The 21,142-nt window shown below is 42.7% G+C and overlaps 2 protein-coding genes across 6 annotated transcripts in view; one reads left to right on the top strand and one right to left on the bottom strand.

Annotated features, from left to right (window-relative positions):
• Nucleotides 1-1,336: 1,336 nt before the first annotated feature.
• On the bottom strand, nucleotides 1,337-11,135 carry LOC143289244 (uncharacterized). Its single transcript, XM_076598222.1, has 3 exons — nucleotides 9,496-11,135; nucleotides 7,664-8,479; nucleotides 1,337-6,117 (listed from the first exon to the last, which is right to left on the bottom strand). Exons 1-3 carry the CDS (start codon nucleotides 11,081-11,083, stop codon nucleotides 3,920-3,922), a joined length of 4,602 nt encoding a protein of 1,533 aa, XP_076454337.1. The 5' UTR covers nucleotides 11,084-11,135; the 3' UTR covers nucleotides 1,337-3,919.
• An 8,640-nt stretch (nucleotides 11,136-19,775) lies between these two features.
• LOC143288925 (tyrosine-protein kinase RYK-like) overlaps nucleotides 19,776-21,142 on the top strand; it is a 101,875-nt gene continuing 100,508 nt past the window's right edge. For all 5 annotated transcript variants that reach the window (XM_076597598.1, XM_076597601.1, XM_076597602.1 and 2 more), the window contains exon 1: nucleotides 19,776-19,946. In XM_076597598.1, coding sequence (XP_076453713.1) covers nucleotides 19,835-19,946 — 112 coding nt within the window. In that variant the 5' untranslated portion in view covers nucleotides 19,776-19,834. The remainder of the gene's footprint in view (nucleotides 19,947-21,142) is intronic.

Here is a 21,142-nt window from a genome sequence, read left to right on the forward strand (position 1 = left end):
TGACACACCTCTGTTAGCCACAGTCAGAACACACATCAGGCAGACTTTACTGTCACATCAAGTTCTCATCGAGAATATCATTGCTTAATTTGTTCTTTGCCTAAAACTAAGTATTGTGTTCAGAAGGAAAACTCGTATGAAGGTCTTTTTTTTTTTGTTTTTTGTTTTTCGTTTTTTGTTGTAGTTTTTTGTGGTAGTTTTTCCTACATTTTCGACAGAAAAACCTGTTTTTGCGTCAGCTGAAGATATGTGGGCTGTTTTGCAATCTTTGTGCAGAGTGACCGTTGACCTGCATCACTTGCATGTTTACATCTCTTCAGCAGGAGTGACGTACAGGTCGTGCAAGAAGGTAGCGTGCGCAAAACGAATTCTGAAAATGTGTGGGATCTCAAACACTGAGAGAAAACAGACTGAAGCCAGTTTTATATGGCCCAGCTTTATGCACACACACACACACACACACATGATATACCTATTTTCTTTATCCAGCATCTGCCAGTTTACACAAACCTTGAATAGGCGTCATGACACTTGTTCACACACACACACACACACACATGCACACACTGACAACAAAAATGTGCACCTGTGTGTGTGTGTGTGTGAGAGAGAGAAAGAGAGAGAGAGAGAGAGAGAGAGAGAGAGAGAGAGAGAGCAAGGGTCATGATGCCTATTCAAAGTTTGTGTTAATTGATTTAGTTTATTCTTTCATGATTTATTGTCAATGAGATTTGTATATTTCAAGCGTTTTGGGTTCTGTTTGAGAAAAAGCGCTGAATAAGTGTTCATTATTAATATCAGTATTGATAGACATTCACCTTCACCTCGGCTTCAGGTCACATGACCACAAGGACCATGGTCATGATGGAGTATGCTGACAGGGCAGCTAATCTTTCTACTTGTGCAGATTGACAGTCCCATGACTGATTTTGTTTTGATCTGGATGGCAGGATGAATATCACAAACATACTTTTGTTTTTCTTGATAGGGCAATGTGTGTTTGCGATACATTCCATCTGCTGGTCCGAGTCCTGTGATGGGCTGTATTGAAAGTGGAAGAACAAACCGCTTTGTTTGCTTCACGCCACAATTGGCATCTTTTGTTTTTTCTCTCTGTGTGTGTGTGTGTGTTTGTGTGTGTGTGTGTGTTCGTGTGTGTGTGTGTGTGTGTGTGTGTGTGTGCCTGGGATGACCATGGTAAATACTGTGTGTGTGTAATACTTTCTTATACTTTTATCAACGAGAAACAATCACCTAATGGACTGACCAAATCAAACAACACACACCCACACACATGCCTGACCACAACTTTCAATATTTATCTGATTACTTTATTTGTCAAGAACTTAGCATTAAAACAGGCACATAAACAGTCTATGGCAAAGAAATAAAGGAGTGACAAACAATCAAGAAAAGAGCAAAAAACCTCTGGCACTGGCATATTGCATTAACTACAGTACAGATTTACATAAACAGAGCGTTTCAGAAATTACAATGCAGAGATCAAAATGTACACATATTCACTTCATGCATTGTTTAAGAGTTCTAACATGACCAGAAAAGTTTGCTGCAGGCACAGTTCAGGAATTCTGAATAAAGCAAGAGATCTTAATCTGCATTTTTACAAAATATATGTATATTACTTTATATTGTTTGCATGGAATATTTCAGAATTTGTCATGTGGAGAAAGGTACACACTGACACTGCTATAAATAACTCTTATCAGAACAGATGACATAGTTAAGCCTACAAAAAAGAAAAAAGAAAAAAAAAAGAATAAAAATAACAATAATGCAATGCTATTTGAAATAAGCTTCTGTTTTACATTGCAAATAATCCTTTACTTCTTTTTCTTCTTCTGCATTCCTGGGCTGCAACTCCCACGTTCAATCGTATGTACACGGGTGGGTTTTCATGTGTATGATCGTTTTCACCCCAGCATGTAGGCAGTCATACTCCGCTTTCGGGGGTGTGGATGCTGGTAACGTTCTTGTTTCCATAACCCACCAGACGCTGACATGGATTATAGGATCTTTGACGAGCGTATTTAATCTTCTGCTTGCGTATATACACACAGGGTGTTCAGGCACTAGCAGGTCTGCACATATGTTGACCTGGGAGATCGGAAAAAAAATCTCCACCCTTTACCAACCAGGCACCATCACTGAGATTGGAACCTTTAACCACTCGGCCATTGCGCTCGTCAGGTACACATTGACACTGCAAAAAATAACTCTTGTCAGAACAGGGGACATTGTGAAGTGTACAAAAAAAAGAAAAGAAAAAAAAAGAATAAAAATTAAAATAATAATGCAATGCTATTTGAAAAAAGCCTCTGTTTTATACTGCAAATAACCCTTCACATATTCATTTCCACATTCTTTTTTATGTGTGTGTGTCTGTATACACAATTATGTGCATGTGCTCGAGTATTTCTGTTGCATGTGCATTCATGAGTCAAGTATCTATGTGAGATTGTTATTGCTGTCATGTCATTAGCAGAGCATCATGTCATTAGCAGAGCATCATGTCATTTGCAGAGTATACTCAAGATGTATGGCACAGTGAAATGATTACAGTTGACAAAGCAAAATGTCTTTTAAAAAAGATCATTCCATGGACACAAAGAATATATATATATATATATATATACAGACATAATTATGCCATACAGTAGGAAATAAACAAACAAACTGCATGCTGTTGCTTTGACAAAGCATTTTAAAATATCAATTATTTTCACTAAATTGATTTAAAAAAGTCAAAAGTACACATGACTGCAATTATTTATTGACAAATGTCACTCTGGTTGTTGACAAATCTATTTAAAAAACTATAAATCTGGTAGGCATTTAAAAAACCCCAGTAACACTTGCAATATCATGTGATGGCAAGAAATAAAAATTCTCCCAGTATCACCAAAACCAGGACAAAAAACAAGCCCTGGTGAGGAAAAAAAAAAGTTCAGTGGCACACACCTTGACAGTTTACATTAATAATGACATGATGTCAAGGGTGTGACCATTTTTCAAAAACATTTTAAGTATTGACTTTTTCTCCCGACAGAACTGTACAAACAATTACAAACTTGAGAATTCATAATACAAATGTTTAAAAAAAAAAAAGTGTAAATATACTGTTCGTAAACACACAGATGAAAAACTGAGATGAACAGATTCTGGCCTACATTCAGAGAGGGATACTGGCAGTATCAATGGCCTAGGTCTGTCCTGCAAGACAACAGATTCTGCATGTTGGTTTTCATGCTGCACCGTGTATAGCTTTGACAGAGGCAGTTTTCCATCAGCTGAAGAAAGTGTGGGCAACCAGAGATCTCACAACTAACAGCAAGATCAGGATCTTCAACACTATAGTGAAGCCTGTACTACTGTGTGGAGCAAAGACCTGGAGAATTACTGTCGCTGCCATGAAGAGAATCCAGACTTTCAACACCTGTCTATGAAGGATTCCTCAGATTCGCTGAACAGACAGAATCATTAATGAAGAACTTTGGGAACGAACAAAACAACAGCCTGCAGAAGAAGAGATCCTCCAAAGACGCTAGAAATGGATTGGACAAATACTCCACAAGCCTGCACCCAGCACAAGGCAAGCCCCTGCCTGGAACCACCACCAGAAAAGGAAAAGAAGTTATCTCGGAAATACAAGGAACATGAATGGAGCAGGACGCACCTGGCAACAGCTGAAGCAACTGGAACAGGACTGAGATGGCTGGACAGTGCTTGCTGGCGGCCTGTGTCCAAATGGAGCAATAGGTGTAGGTGAGGTTTGGTGGTCAAGACCTGACTGGCACAGGGGAGAGGTTGTGGGCACTTTGTGGGGTACCTCTGCTCACATGTTTTCTTCTTCTGTGGGCTCATGCCTCCCTGAAGAAACCCTCAGGGAAGATGTGGCACCTCAGTGTGCAGGGTCAGATCTTGCTCCTTCAGCATCCAGCAGCAAGCTGACCACCTCATCCTGACCTCTCACCCTCGCCTCATCCAGGGCTGTGTTTCCTCTCTTGTCCTTCTGCCACAGCTGGACTCCATGCCTCAACAGCTGTTTGACGATGTTAAGGTGGCCATGACAGGCTGCCATGTGCAACGCTGTTCGTCCCATGCTATCAGTGACTGTGGCAGTGTATTCATATTCTGTCAGCAGTAAGTTCACCACCTCTTCCTGATTAAACTCCACTGCCACCAGCAGCGGAGCACGTAAAAGGTCAAGACCTTTTCCTCTTTGAGCCACAGAATTCTCAACACAAGTCTGTGCTGAGACCATGTTTGGAAAGTCTCCAGCCCGTGACTCTCTGTTTTTCATACAAAAGCTGGTTGCCTCTGCTCCTGTTCTCTGCCAAGACTCTTTGATATATTTCTGCTCATCCTTCCATTCCCTAGTCAGACAGACATCAGCTCTGGGTAAAGGCAGGTGGAGAACTGAAGGCTTGGAGATCACATGGTGCCCTTTCAGCAGCTTGGACACATCCTCCCCGGCTGCCTTTTTCCAGTAACGCAGCAACAAGCCCAGAAACTCTTCCTTGCCTCTCAACACACAGCATGCATATGCTGCCAACACTAGCTCATCTTCACGAAAATGTCCATGCAGTTTTATGACTGTTTTAAAAATCCACTGAAACAGGAAGTATTCAGTGTTGAATAAAGACCAGTACAAAAGAGACATTCTGTGTGTTCTGTCAAAGGTTTCTGAAAGGACTAATCTGGCATTTTTGTCTTCTTGCTGACTGGAGATCTCTTCTACTAAGTCATTAACAAATGGGATAAACTGAAGGGCTGGATGTTGAACAGCCAACACCATTTCCAATGAGTCTGCCAACCCTTTAGCGATTCTCAGCACCAGAGCTTTGTACTCAGGAGTCATTTCCCTACATGGACCTGGAGTCAGTCTTCTTATTTCCAGCAGAAAAAGCTTACTCTGCTCCTCATCAAAGCCAGAGTCGTTGGTATTCGTCCTGGACACCCTGCATCGTTTGACCAGGAAAGGCCAGTCTACCACCTTCACCACTAGACTGGGCAGTAAGGCCAAGGCTGCTCCTTCGTATGCATGTCTATTGATAAACTTGGCACTGCCTTTATCTATCAGTGTGCCTCTGCATGACTTCATGGTATTTAGCAGAGACACAGGTGAACAAGCACAGCTAAAACCAAGCTGACGGCATTTGATAGCAACTGTTTCTGCCTGGTTAACATCATTTATGTCTGTTCCGGCCAACAAGAGAGCGAGCACTGCCTGCATCTTCTCCTTGCCCAGGTCTTCTTCCTGGAGCAACTGCAGCACAAAATCCCTGTAGAGTGGTGAGGGTCTGGAGAAGATCTTCACACTGGATCCCAAGTAGAGCTGTAAATGCTTCTTGTCCCCTGGCAAAGGAGTGTATTTGGTTAGAAATTTGGCAAACCATCGGCAGCATTCTGGAAACAAAGCACCACTGTCATCATATGCCAAAACCCAATCCGCCAGCATGTCACAGAGCTGCTCCCATCCCTCGCGTTCCTCACTTGCTAGCTGTAGGGAGTCTGTGCTGGCATGAGCCTGCCTTTCCACCAGCCCACATCCCTTTGCCTCTGTAACCAGCCGCTTCACATCACTGGCACTCAGTCTGTGCCAAAGAACACTCTGGAAAATCCGGCGTTTCTCTTCCTCACTCAGCCGCCCCAGACACACCTCATGCATCTGGGAGAACAGGTCACACTGGGGCAGAAGTTGACGCAGCGACTCCAGGACAGGGGGGGTGAAGGTGAACACCAGCTGCACAGCACGCTGCCTGCACCACTGGCTCATCCCCTCCAGTGAGGGTTTCCAAGCATCCACTTCTCCCCTCTTCAGCACCAGCTGTCCAAACACCTCATCCAGCAAGACGATCATGGACTGGTCACTGCGTACAAACTTTCTCCACTCGCTGACATTCCGTACTGTACAGCAGGTTCGGTTCTCATCCTCAGCATGACGCAGCAAGGCACGGGCCAGTGTGCTTTTGCCGCCCCGCGGAGGACTTGTCAGGACAACAACAGAAGCGCTGTCCAGAGCGTGCATGGCTTCCTCCATGATAGCAGTCCGCACAAACCCTTCTTTGTCCACATCTATCTCCGCCCATGTCTGATCTGTGGACAATTATACATGACAAATTAACAACATACATACATGTGTAAATACCATTTAAAAAAAGCATGTGCACATTAGTATTCAGTTCAAATTAGCTTTGAAAACATGGATACATGCGCACACCTGTTACCACAGATCACTGCATACTCATGCACAGAGAAATACATACTACTTACAAGCATTCGGGCAGTGAACCACAGACAGACTTCATTTACACAGTGAAGTAAATGCTCAGCAATGCTCAGCAATGTTTACAATCAAACACCTCAAAAATACCTGTGTCTATTACTGACTATGCAATGCTGTGAGCATTTACTGATGACTGAAAGGGAGTGGGTTCAAACCTCATCAAAGACATGTTATTCTGGGATATTTGGGTCCCTGGTCGGCTCCGACTCAGAATTAAGTGTGCAATGAGCTCAGATGGAAAGAAAAAATCCTTGGGCATATTATACATGCAACAATGATGTGGGGGTTAGACGGACATACAAAAGTGCACACATCCACATGTTATCTATAGCTATACAAACGTATGCGAACAAACAATACATTCAATCACCAACACTGAAACAGTCTAGTGCATATACATGTTCCTCTGTTTGCATGTACACATATTTGTGTGTCTATGCAAGTGTGTATTTGTGCATGTATGTGTACACATACACATGTATGTGAGTTACATATATGCTCAAGGATGTTTGAAAATTTTGCACATGCTGTAAAGAATCACATCACTGAAAAATATCGTTGGAATACAAAGTCTCAAAGCTAACAAGATTCAAGCTTTCTCCACAATAACACCATCAACAACAACCCCCCCCCCCCCACCCCGTACCAAAACAAGAGAGGCAAGGCCTTCAAGACTCACTTGTGATACACTTAAAATAAAATAAAAATCCAAGCTTTTTATGTATTGAGTATAATTTCAAAATGTAATGTTTAAGATGAGAAAGATCAGTTTAAAGCAAATTAAGTCCCCTAGCATTAATATACAGAGTAATTTCCCTTTTTTACTATCTGCACCAAAACGTTTGCAAAATAAATAAGACTTTCATGCTTAGCAAAAGAAGTTCCTGTTTGAACAAAAAATGATAATGACTGCTCTAGTTGTTGGGTCAGAATATCAGATCAAAGTGCCAAGTTTAGAGAATACAAAAAAATATAAATGTAACAGTAAATGCAGTTTGCATATAATTAGGCTTCATTTTTTATTTTTTTGTGCCCAACCCAGAGGTACAATATTGTTTTAAACAAGATGACTGGAAAGAACTGAATTTTTCCTATTTTTATGCCTAATTTGGTGTCAACTGACAAAGTATTTGCAGAGAAAATGTCAATGTTAAAGTTTACCACGGACACACAGACACACAGACACACACACACAGACAACCGAACACCGGGCTAAAACATAGACTCACTTTGTTTACACAAGTGAGTCAAAAATAAAAATTAAAAAAACAACCCCAATCCCTCCAAAGTGTTACTGTGACAAATTCACATACGTTCCTGGCACACACAGTCATTCACAGGTAAGAAGGTGTTTACCCTGCACAGGCAGCAGAGGCATGTGGTCATCAGCCACAGGGATGGAGCGCAGAGAGGGCGGGGTGGAAGCCGACACGGCTGTGCTCATTGATCTCTGCACTGTGTAGTCTGGTCGCCTCTCACCCGACCTGCTGCCAAGTGTCTGCTGCATGGACTGTCCTGGTCCACTGGCCTCCTCACTCCCGCCACTGGGCCACCCACTACCTCCAGAGCCCATGGTGCAAAATCCTGGGGCACCACTCATGGAAAGTCCTCCGGCATCACCCATGGAAAGTCCTCCAGCATCACTCATGGAAAGTCCTCTGGCATCACCCATGGAAAGTCCTCTGGCATCACCCATGGAAAGTCCTCCAGCATCACTCATGGAAAGTCCTCTGGCATCACCCATGGAAAGTCCTCTGGCATCACCCATGGAAAGTCCTCCGGCATCACCCATGGAAAGTCCAGGGGCAATTCCTGGGGCACCACCCCGGGAAAGTCCTGTGGCAGCACTCATGGAAGATTCTGTGGCAGCACTCATGGAAGATTCTGGGACACCACTCACGGAAGGTCCAGGGTCACAGGTTATGTACTGCTCAGAGACATCATTCACAGAAAATTCAGGGACACTTCCCATTGGAACCTCCGTGACGTTTCCCACAGGAAGTTCAGAGGCACTTTTGAAGAAGCACAAAGGGACACTACAGAGTTGGTGAGTGGTATTAGTCACTGGAAAATGGGAAGCACTACCAGATTGATGGTTGGCCGGAATGACTGGGAACTGGTCTGCAGAAAGCATGGATCTTGACGTGAGTGGCATGCCAGAATTTCCATTGTCTGCAAACAGGAGCAAGACACATTATCAAGTCTCACACTAAAAGCATGAGGAAAAGAAATCAACAGTTTACATTATAAATAACATTAAAAGCCCTTTCTTACTCAGACTGTGGAACAAACACTGGGGTGAACAGGGCCAGACAACACATAAGCATTTCTCTTTAATCCCTCACAATGTTCAATACTTAAAACCAAAGATCAGCTTTAGCTTTAATCAGTAAGTCACTTAGTGCTTAAAAAGCAACAGACATGTATGTATGTGCATTCAGCATCCCCACACTTACCCTCTGGTTTTGCAAGGCAGTTTTGCACACACACACACAAATTCTGTCAGTCTTGTGAAAATGTGTGGTTCATCAGATTAGTGTTCCAAACCTTTCTTTTCTTCACTGAGTGGTAAGTGGAAAGCCGCCACGCTGGATATTAAAATGGAGAATATCTACATCAGTACACGACTCACAGCATACTACTAGCAATACCCTGACAACTGTGTGGATAGAAATCCCTGAAAACTGATGTTTTGGTCAAATACAGCAAACACAGAAATGAGAAGTGTCAAGTGGTCTGGAATGATATTCTCAGCCTACTTCAATCCCTCTCTTTTATTTTTTAGTCAGCCACTCTGTATGTCAATCTGTCTATCTCTTTCTTCCCTTCTCAGTTTTGGTTGTTAATCATTTTTATAATCATCTTAACAACAGAACTTCACGCTTGCACTGGTGGTCTGATTTTCTTTCAAATTTTCTCCAAACACTGGTCATCAGATTGGGACCACACCTGAAGACTTCTAACCCTGTTCAATTAAAGATCAGTCAATCAGTTTGTCTAGTTCAGCGCTTGTCTGTTTTTTCTGTTCTCTATCTTCACAAACAGCCCACCCCCTTCCTTACCAAAGGTACAAACATGCACCCATTCAATGTGTAAGCATGTGCGTTATGCATAAAGTAAATCCAGAATCAGAACATCTCACTATTCATACTGGAGTTTTAAGATAAGAAAAAGTGTCAATGTCTTACCGGGAATAGACAACTGTTGAAGGCTGTCACATGGACTGACATCCACGATTCTCTGGCCTGTGTGTGATGGCTGTGGGCCTGGTGGTTTGGGTCCTACACTTGGTGATCTGGGGTCGACACCTGGTGATCTAGTGCCCACACCTGGTGATCTGGGGTTGACACCTGGTGATCCGGGGCTCACACATGGTGATCTGTGGTCCACACCTGGTGATCTAGTACCCACACCTGGTGATCTGGGATCGACACCTGGTGACCTGGGGTTAACACCTGGTGATCCGGGGCCCACACATGGTGATCTGTGGTCCACACCTAGTGATCTGGTACCCACACCTGGTGATCTGGGGTCGACACCTGGTGACCTGGGGTTGGCACTTAGTGATCCGGGAACATATGGTTTTGGGGTGACACCTGGTGGTTTGGAGCTAACATCTGGTGGTTTTCGGCTCAACTTGGGCATCACGTGGCTGCCATCTGTTACGGTCAGGCTGTCATCCACTGGTCTTTGGCTGGCTCCAGGTGTCAGGCAGCTGCCATCTGCATCAACGTCTAGTGTTCCTTGACTGATGTCTGCTGTTTGTGGTAGAACACTTGGCCATAATGTTGGAACACCTGACCCGCGCCCAGTCCTAGTGTTGGACCCTGTGAAGGACTTCAGACCTGACATTTGCGCCTTCACATTAGATGCTGGGGTTGGTGCCTCAGGTCTGTGATGGGAGGACTGGGTACTGGCTTGTCCAGATGGATGTCTTCCAAACTGCCAGGACTGATCACTGTTTTGTTGCCAGGACAGCGGCAGCTCCGGCCACCCTGTGGCTGGCTCCTCTATGCTCCTATTTGGAGTACTTCCCAGTGTATTTTCAGAAAGGACCAGTTTCTGGTTCATGTACCAAGACAGCCCTGAGTCCAGTGATGGTACCTTGTTGTCTGCCTTGCCACCTGGTTCTGCTGCTGCTGCCATGTGTGTGTGCAGCACTGAAGTGTCAGTGTCAGTGGTCTTCTGGGCATTCACATGAGAATCACCAGATCTCCACAGCTGCTGTGTTGTGGGTTCTGTACATCCCTGTCTGTGTGGTGGGGATGGCAGAGAGACTTGTTGGGATGGACACTTCAGGGATCCCTGTTGCTGCATGAATGAGGCCTCGGGGGTTTCTTGCTCTGCAGTTGGTGATGCTTGCAACTGCTGCACCTGTGCATGGAATTCAAGACAGCTATGTGCTTGAAATTCAAGGGATGTCTGTTCTGAGGATGGCATGCGTCTCTCTAACTGAGCTGGGGAGTCAAAGGGTCTCTGTGAAATATTCCTGGTCTTGCCCACAGAGTCTACAACACAGTAATGACCTTGAAGGCTAGTTGCTCTCCCAGGGCTGCAAACAAGATTACTGTTGTCACCTGAGCAGGGTAAAGACAATGTGACACCAGCACCACTGCTACTTTTTTCCATGGTGGCACCATATCCAGAGTCAGATGGATGGCCAGTCCCCTTTATTACAACAGGGGACACAGGCCAGGACTCAAGTGTGTGTTCTGTGCTGCCAGTCCCAAAAGGCTTCCACACGCGGTTTCCGTCACTCTGGTTTTCACCGCTCATAAGCGGAGACCAGAAATGGTGGAAATTTTGCTGCTCTTGCCAGAAGTTCTCCGCTATCCCAGAGGAATTTAGGTTGACGGCTGCAACAGCTGCAGAACTACTGGGTACTGCACTGCACACTGCTGAACAGCTGTACACCAAGGCTGGTGACGAGGTTCTCTGACCATCCCAGGGATCTCCAGCCTCAGTCTCTGCCATAGATGAACTTCCTACCGACTGCAAGGATTCCTCATCACAATCATCAATGTATGTGTCCACCAGATCACCACTGCAACATTCAAAGTGATACATCGTAATTTTTCACTTTATGGCCACAATGTTTGGCCTTGGACATCAGTCCTTCCTTGCTTCCTCAGCTGGCATCCGGAGTAGGCCCACCAGAAGCTCTGCCGAATGAAAGATATTCCTTTCAAATCAACAAACATCATGTGTTGATTTAATCAGAAAGAAAAGCCACCCCTGCTTTTCCCCAAACAAATTCTCTGGGGCAAGGGTGTGGAATGTAGCAGGCAATAGTTAGCCATCCTGAACCCCCTGAGATCTGTCAACATAGGAACCAATCAATCAATGAATACATTAAGAGCAAGACAGGACAACAGAATAATAACAAAACTTTTAACTACTGAACTTCCAGCACATACACACACACACACACGAACATGCATGTGCACACACATACGCGTGCGTACGCATGCGTGCACACAAACCACTAAAACTGATTTGAATTTATAAGACGAAAATATTCTGCAATGGGAGTGAAACACTGTTAAAATAACATAGACTGAACAAGCAATTAAGTCACACGGATCCAATAATTCCAAACCCACAGAATCTTTACACTGATTAATATTCTTTTGATAAAATTATCATGAACATACTGTCAAAATCTACTGTAATCACATCACCTTCACTGTCAGCATCATCATTATTGTAGGTGATAGAGATAACAAAATACATGATCTGCTGCTGTTGTCTATCAATGAACCTGTAATGGGTTTCTGTGTGCTAGGCATAAGTAAGAATAAGAGACAAGGCAATACATAATCTTTTAAAACGAGTATGACACTTTTTAACTGACAAGCTTCTTTTACATCTAACCCTCACCCATCAGAGAGGGATACACAAAAGAAAAGAACGAAAGGACATGAAAATATGCACAGTGTAACAGAACTGTTTTCAATTCATCTCAAGCAATCGTTCTAGTTACACTAAAATACACTGACAACATCAAAGCACTATTTGTAAATTACTTAAAAAAGACATGTTGATTAACTGATTTAAATAGAGGTATTGTCTGAACATTTAATAATAATAATAATAATAATAATGGTACTTGTATAGCGCTAAATCTTGTGCATAAACAAATCAAAGCGCTTTCGCACCAGTCATTCTCACGCAAGCATAACTCTAAAACTGAAAAAAAACTAAAAAGACAAGGAAGATGCAGGGAAGGGAGGCTACTTTGGGAAGAGGTGGGTTTTAAGGCCAGACTTGAAAGAGCTGAGTGTGGAGACTTGACGAAGCGAAAGAGGAAGTTCATTCCAATTGCAAGGTCCAGAAACAGAGAAAGAACGGTGGCCAACAGTCGAGAGTTTGAATCTGGGTATATGTAAGTGGAGTGGATCCGAAGCTGATCGTAGTGAGCGAGATGGAGTGTAGAGGTGAAGGCAGGCACAGAGATAGGAAGGGGCTGATTTGTGAATACATTTGTAGCATAGAGTGCTGATCTTGTACTTTATTCGGTGTGAGACAGGGAGCCAGTGGAGATGTTGCAAAAGAGGAGTGGTGTGCTCAGATCTTTTCTTTCTGAGGACGAGTCGGGCAGCAGAATTTTGTATGCGCTGAAGGGACTGAATGGATGAAGCAGGCAAACCAGACAATAGAGAGTTACAGTAGTCAAGGCGAGAGAGAATGAGAGAAACGACAAGTCTAGATGTTGCGTCAGTGGACAGATATTTCCGGATGGAACTGATGCGCCGCAGTTGACAGTAGCAGGATTGACATGTCTGATTGATAAATGTTTGCATGGACAGTGTGTTGTCAAGGACAACGCCGAGGTTCCTGACTGAAGTGGACAGAGGGATGGATGTACTGCCAAGTTTGATTGTATTAGTTGTAATGGAAGAGAGTTTTTGTTTAGTTCCTATGATCATTGCTTCAGTTTTGTCCGCGTTCAATTGTAACTTATTTAGAGTCATCCAATTTTGAATATCCAGGAAGCAGTTAGATGTTTCTTGCAAGAGCGACAACAGTTTTTCAGGTGTATCACTCTTCTGGAGTTGAGTGTCATCAGCGTAAGAATGATGACTGACATTATGGCGGTTGATAATTTCAGCGAGAGGAGCAGTGTACAGTGTGAAGAGCACTGGGCCTAAAACAGATCCCTGTGGGACTCCATGTTCAATTTTAACGGGTTCAGACTGGAAATTATCAACAATGACAGACTGGAATCGATCAGTGAGATACGATTTGAACCAGTTTAGAACAGTGCCGTTGATACCAAATGTATAATGAAGACGGGAAAGAAGGATTGAATGGTCTATCGTGTCAAAGGCGGCTGACAAGTCAAGAAGAGTGAGAAGGGAGATCTGTCCTGAGTCGGACGCTAGCAGTAGGTTATTCAGGATGTGGAGGAGAGTGGTTTCGGTGCTGTGGTCAGCACGATAGGCAGACTGAAATGGGTGGATGAGATTGTTGAAACAAAGGTGATTGTTGAGCTGCTTCAGGACGGCTTTTTCAAGGAGTTTGGACAGGAATGGAAGATTAGAAACTGGTCGATAGTTTTTCAAAATGTTTGCGTCAAGGTTGGATTTCTTCAGAAGAGGCCGGACTATTGCAGTTTTGAAAGTGGATGGAAACGTTCCAGAGAGAAGGGATGAGTTGACAATGTTGGTGATTGTGGGGAGAAGCTGTGAGACACACTGAGAAAAAACAGAGGCTGGTATAGGATCGAGCTCACAGGATTTTATTGTCATTTCTTTGAGGATTTCATGGACATCTGTTTCAGTTAATGGATTAAAGGAATGGAGAGGAGTGCCGTTGAATTGAGGATCAGGATGAGTAGGTTGGAAAGGCATTTGGTCTAAGATGGTACGAATATTCTGGACTTTGTCAAAAAAGAAAGAAGAGAAGACATTGGGGAGTTCAGATAAAGTGTAGGCAGAAGGAAGAGGAGTCTTTTTTGCAGTGCCGAGAAGATTTGACATGATAGTGTAAAGAGATTTGGTGGATGTGGCATCGAGAACTTGAGAAGAAAAGAAGTTTGTCTTCGCTGATGAGATCATATGTTTGACTTTATTTATTTGTTTTCGGAAGATTTGATTGTGGACTTTCAGTTTTGTTGATCGCCACCGCCGTTCCAATTGACGACGTTTGCGTTTTGCAAATCGAATGTCTTGTGTGTACCACGGGGCGGAAGGTCTATCAGGGAGCATGCGGGTAGTGGGGGGTGCATGTTCATCCAGCAGTTGAGAGAGGACAGAGTTGTAGTGTGTAGAGACATTGGTGTGGGAAGAAATTTTGGAAAGGCGTTCAGCAGCTTGAGAAGAAAAAGTGTTAATGTTGATGGATTTCAGGTTGCGACGAGTAACGGATTTTTTGGTTCTGGTTTTTGGTTATTATTTATTGGATCTACAATGACACATATAAGAAAACAAACAAACAAGTAAACAAGCACTGTCATTCCTTCCCAGCATTTGATGGGTAGAGAGACAGTGATACAATCACTTCTCTCGAAGGCAATGAAATATTACACATTATTTAAAAAAAAGAAAAAAAAGAGTACAAAACAACTGTGCACAAGTGCATTTTATATTCATCACATTAACATTCCTGACAGTAATATCTTTTGTTGCACGTTTACCTCAAAATCTTTTTTTTTTTCTGAGCTTTCATGCTGAACTGAAATTCCAAGGAAAAAATTTTTTCATACTACCTTTGGACTACCTCAGTACCTGGGTCACATTAAACAACACTAAGTCTAATCAAGGCTGTTTATTGATCAATTCAGCGATTAAGTTTACTGATTTTTTCATCACCGTTCCTTTTTCGATTCATTCCTAAGTGTGCAGTGGAAACCACACAAGACACATAACAACATCTGAACATGAGGTTACGCATGGTAAGTTTTGAACTTTCGTTTCAGTTTCATTCAAAATGGCGACCCACGATCGTGCAAGCAAGTGCGTGGCGACTTTGTTGCTGTCTCAGCAGCTCAAACAGCCTCGTAAATGAACGTCATGGAAACCAACCTGCTGAAGTTAGGTGGCTTTAGGCACGATTGGTTAGTGGACTGATCATCACGTCCATCGCCCTTTCACAGAGTCAGAGCATTTTCACAGATTCTGTAAATTACCGGAAGTGCCAAGAGCGCAACAAAGTGGGGAAAGGAGGCGTTGACGGCCTCGGCTAAAAGGAATTTGTTACGTAAGCGTCGCGTCGCCGATGGTACGATGAGTTGAAATTCTGGAGGGGATTTTGTGTTTCGACATAAACTTACGTAGGTTTCTGAAACTGATTTTGAAAATTTCCAGTCACTGATTTACTTATCTTCTCTGTGAAGTAAAAGTAGGCTACATCATTTTTAGATAATGTCCACATTCACAAACTATGCACAAACACACGCACTCACATGCGCACGTGCATCCTTGAATGTGTATGGGCGCCTCTTCAGTACCGTTCACCCTCTATATTTCTCTCTCATCTTCACTGAAGGGACTGGGACGTCGGTCCACTGAGAGTCAATTTGCCGAGTGTTATTGGCATGTTGGCTGATTATAGACACTAATATCTCAATTAGTGTCTATGGCTGATGCGCGGAAGGTATGGCAAATCAAAGAAGAGAGAGAGAGAGTAAAAGTTACCTGTAAGCCACCAGTGGAGCTGCCGGCACGCCAGTGCGCGGCTTCTCTCCCTTCCTCTGTGTCAGTCAGCGTTCGTTCGTGCAGTCGGCCGGTGCCGGTGTGTGTGTGTGTGTGTGTGTGTGTGTCAGTGTTGTCGTGTGTGTGTGTGTGTGTGTGTGTGTGTGTTATTCCCCTCCACACACATGACAACTGAAGACACACACACACACACACACACCGTGACATTGCAGTGACACCACACACACACGCACACCGGCACACACACGGCATACACAACACTAGCACTGACACACACTACTACACACTGGTACACACAGACTTATAAAGTTAATACAATTAACGGTTCAGTTTTCGAATCATCGTGTCAGTTTCACCAAGAAGACACTCCCTGCGTAAAACCAGAGAAACAAGCATATATAATATGTATATATTTATACATATATAAATAAATGAATATTAAAAAAACCCCAAAAAACACCTGATTATACATGCGTGTGTGTGTGTGTGTGTGTGTGTGTGTGTCTGTGTGTGTGTGTGTTGGAACCACAGACAATTATAACTACTGAAACAAATCAGATTGTTTTTCAGTGTCGGAAAGCCACTAGCCTAAACTACCGTGACTTTGAACTGAAGCCAGACAATTTTTTTTCAAAGTCATGCATTGGAATCCTTACATCACCCCCTCCCCCCTACAACACTACCCCTCCGCCCCAGCCCATCCTCACCCCCACTGAAAAAAACTTGACACACAAAAATCAACAACCGTAAAAACAAGAAGAAAAGAGCACAAAAAACCCCGGAATTTATCAAGTTGGCATACTATATATACTAGTCAACTGTTCAGTATTCCTACTGTACAACATTATTTCTTTATTCAAATTTATGTATTGGTATACTATATATAGTAGTCAATTGTCCGTTATTCCTACTGTGCAAACATGATTTCTTTATTCAAATTTAAATCAGATGGAATAATCACTGTTTACCACTGAGTTGAAATCAGTATAGTGTGTTAAATGTCTCAGTGTCTGTGTGTGTGCATGTGTGATCAAAACCGGCAATCAGTACAACAGTCTGGTGCGATGTTCCAATAATATATGTTACAGAGACCTGCTTCTGCTTTAATTGCCTACGTGTGCTCAAAGCCATCTTTCGCAATTAGACTTGCCCGTTCGCATTTACGCAGACACCCCTGCGATTTCAAACGTCCCCGGACCGGGCAAAACGTTGAAAAGAATGAGCAAACGGACTTTTTCTCAGTCGTGCAACCACTGAATCAGTACAAGCCTTCACTGAAAAGCAAAAGAACTATGTTTGACCATCATACGACGTTACTTCAATCAAGTTTACCGTGACAGCACGGTACACACGATGACTGGCTGAGCTGGTCGCTTCGACAGGATCGTTCGCAATTTGGCATACCTACCCTACGTTTTTGTTTTAATTTTAGATGAAGGTTTTCAGTGAATAATCAACTGAAAAAGTATGGATTTTTTTCCCGTATGTTAGTATTAAAGCTTTTGTTCCTCACTGGAATAGTAAGTGCGCGAGTCATTAGTTTTATTAGCGATTGAAATATTGAGATTGTACCTCCGAGTCCACGACTAAGTGTGTGTGTGTGTGTGTGTGTGTGTGTGTGTGTGTGTGCCGGTGTGTGTGTGTGTGTGCGTGTGTGTGTGTGTGTGTGTGCCAGTGTGTGTGTGTGTGTGTGTGTGTGTGTGTGTGTGTGTGTGTGTGTCAGTGTGTGTGAGACTGAGATTGAGAGCCGGAGCCTGAGACCAAAGACACTGATGACATGTATGACTGTACACAAAAAGGGGTGAACTCAAGAGACTTGGCCTAAGCCACTGAAAGATGTCTTTTGGTGGGAAACAAACAACTAAACCGTCTTACTCTCCTTCCAGATGAACCTACTGAAGTTGATAGCTGGTGAGAATGACGGGGTTTAATAAACACTTATTTGAGTGTCAGTGGCTACAATCATCTATTTTAAAAAAATTATATATGTCCACTAAAATGCTTCATTATTTGCCAAAGACAATTACATACATCCACTAAAATGCTTCACTACTTGCCAAGGTCGTTATGGCGTCATGCCACTTATTTGGCCTCCAGATCTATATGTCCCCCAGGTCTACATGTCCCCCATGTCTATTATTATGTACAAGGTCTATGTGTCCCCCAGCCGTCTATAATTATGTCCTCCTGGTAGTGTTAAAGCTATTTACAACTTCTTTTCATCAAAATTTCAAATTTTCGTTTTATTTGTAGATAAATCTAATCAGTATTTTGTTTGAATCAATCTCATCAAGAGCCGCTTTGAACACTTTAGATTTTGTGTTAAATCGTACCACTAGACGCCGGCGGCGGCACTGATCCAGCCCCTCAGTTGCGGAGAACGTGAATGTTAGTTTCAAAACCAAATCTCACTGACAACATTGATGGTACATGGGTTTTCAGTGTCACTGGGCTGGCCTTTTCAGTAGAACCATATCATGATCCCAAAGCCGACTGTCCTGCCTAAAACCCTCAGTTGGCCGAGAGAGTAGGGATGTAACTTGGGCAAGACACTCCACAATAATCAAATTGTAGCCCAGATACTTGGGACAGCAGTTGCCTCCTCTGCTGTTCTGATGGTCATAGTCGGCCGGACAGGAATGACTATCATAAATGCAGTATAATATGATATATATAGTAGTAATCGTCAGTCGTGATATGACTGAATCTAAATTCCTGATCATTTGACAGTCACCGTTTTCACACAACTGATGAATTAAGCCGGTACTGAGAAACACGCAGTTGGCTTATTTAAGGTAGTGCACTGACCCTGATGCTTTTAAGTCAGTGAGATTTGTCAGATTTTGCGGATCGCGAAGTAGGTATAATGTGGAGATCACTGGGTTGGCCCCTAAACCCTTTTTATGTACACAAACATGCAGACTGAAAATAACAACAGCAACTGGCATCAACATAAAGGTCTATCGTATCGCGCCGAAACTCAACAGCAACAACACCAGAAGAAACAAATAATACTGAATATTGAGGAAAAAAACAACCAACACCCCCCAAAAAAACAACAACAAACAAACAACAACAACAAAAAAAACAAAAAACAAAAAAAAACAACAAAAAAACACACACACAAAACCCCCCAACCAAACCACAACAAACAAAAACAACAAAACCACAGCAACACCTCGGGCTGCTCTTCATCAGATGATATCTCCTGATCCAACTCCCCTGTCTCCCCTCCACACTCCCAAGCGATTGCTGAACAAAATAATCTACTACAAAGGTATAGATGAATTCCATCTCTGAGTCCTCCCTTTCACACACACACATACACGAAAATTGATAGAAGGGAGTGAAAGTGTGACGTGATGAATATTAAAGTCTTATTCTTCATTTCGTAATAAAAGTTCAAATCTCCCGACTAAACCTGACGAAAGAGTGTAAGATTTGTCGTTTATTCACTATTTCCCAATCCTCCACCCTTTACTCTTGAGGGTGAACATACCCGCTATTCTTTTCCGGGCCCCAAACCCACCGCCTCGCGAGCCGCCCTCCGCCAGCGGGGTCGTCCACCCGACCTGCCAATCTCGGCACTGGATGCCAGCCATTTCTTACTCTCTAATCCTTGAACATATTTCTTCTGGTGTAAACGAAATCACTGGTCAAAATATATTTTGTATTGTACTTTTAGTGAAGAAATACAATGACATTAAATGTTAATGATGATTTGTTTCTTGATGCTGTTTTTATCTTTACTAAAATACAAAATTTATTATTTCTTGTTGTTGGAGAGTAGGCAAAGAAAAACAGCAGAGATGGTGGGAATGTCAATAGTGTGCAACTTGGTGTGGCGAGGATAACGGCGTTTTCCGTTAAAATGCCGCTCTCGTCATTTTTACTCGGGACTTTGTCCTTTTTTGGATATATCTGTGCTTCCACTTCGTATCTGAATTTGTACATGGATGCAGAGGAAACAAGAAGATTGTTGGGTAAGTTGCATCTTATTTTGTCGTCTGCTTGCATTCTCTTCTCTTGTCTTCGGATGAATGGGGGTGCTTTCATTCAGACTTCGGTACACACACTTGTAGTTGTAGTCTTTAAGTATTTATTGCTGAGATGTAGCTTTCGTTCAGTAGAGATCAATTTACACTCCTGAGTTGTAGTCTTCAGCCGTGAAGGAGATTGTTTATTCATTCTCTACAGTAGTGAGCACGTGCAGTGATGAACATCACTCGGTGTTCATGAAAAGCTAGTCGGCGGCAGCTCGCACCCCATCGGCCCCTGGCCCATGCTTGGCTACGATCTTCAGTGGAAGACATAGTCACTTACTCATCAAAACGAACAGCAACACAACTTCGCCTTTTTAAAATTTGTTCTTTTTTATTTTTATTTTTGTTAGAAAAAACAAGCAAACTTACTATGGGTTAGGAATGGTCGCTTACTTGAGATAATAAAATCATTATCATTGTTATTCACGCAGGCACGTCCCCATAATAAGAGCAACTCATATACGAACAAAGTATTCTAAAACACACTCACTGACACAGTGACACACACACATACCACACACACACACACACACACACACACACACACACACACACACTCACTCACTCACTCACTCACTCACTCACTCACTCACACACACACACACACACACACACACACACACACACACACACACACACACACACAGAGAGACCTAGAAGATTAATGTGGTCATCATTGTTTCCCCAGGTTCATGGACAGACATAAACTGTTTGCACATCAAGAAAAAACAAAACAAAACATAAAAAACATACACATTTCTTCTTGGACACATATTCCACAAAACACATTAATAAAACTAAAAGCAATGAGAAATTTGTTTCTTACTGATTTTGTGTGTGTGCTGTAACAGTGACTGTTGGAGATGAATGTGCGAAAACTGGTTAAACGATTTCTACACTCCCCACATTAAAAAAAAAAAAAAAATGTAATGTTTGTTTTATTTTCATATTGATTCATTTTCATCTATGTCCACAGCATTGTGGATATCATGTTAATCTACAACAATTACACTATTAAAGTATACTTTGAATATCAAGTCTCTTGGTTTTACACCATAGAGAAGTTGAGCAATCGGTCTGGAAGATATATAGATGATCTATAAAAAGCTGTGGTCTGTTCTGTTTTATTCAGCAAA

The sequence above is a fragment of the Babylonia areolata genome, chromosome 13 (assembly GCF_041734735.1).
Source record: "Babylonia areolata isolate BAREFJ2019XMU chromosome 13, ASM4173473v1, whole genome shotgun sequence".
NCBI lineage: Eukaryota > Metazoa > Mollusca > Gastropoda > Neogastropoda > Buccinidae > Babylonia > Babylonia areolata.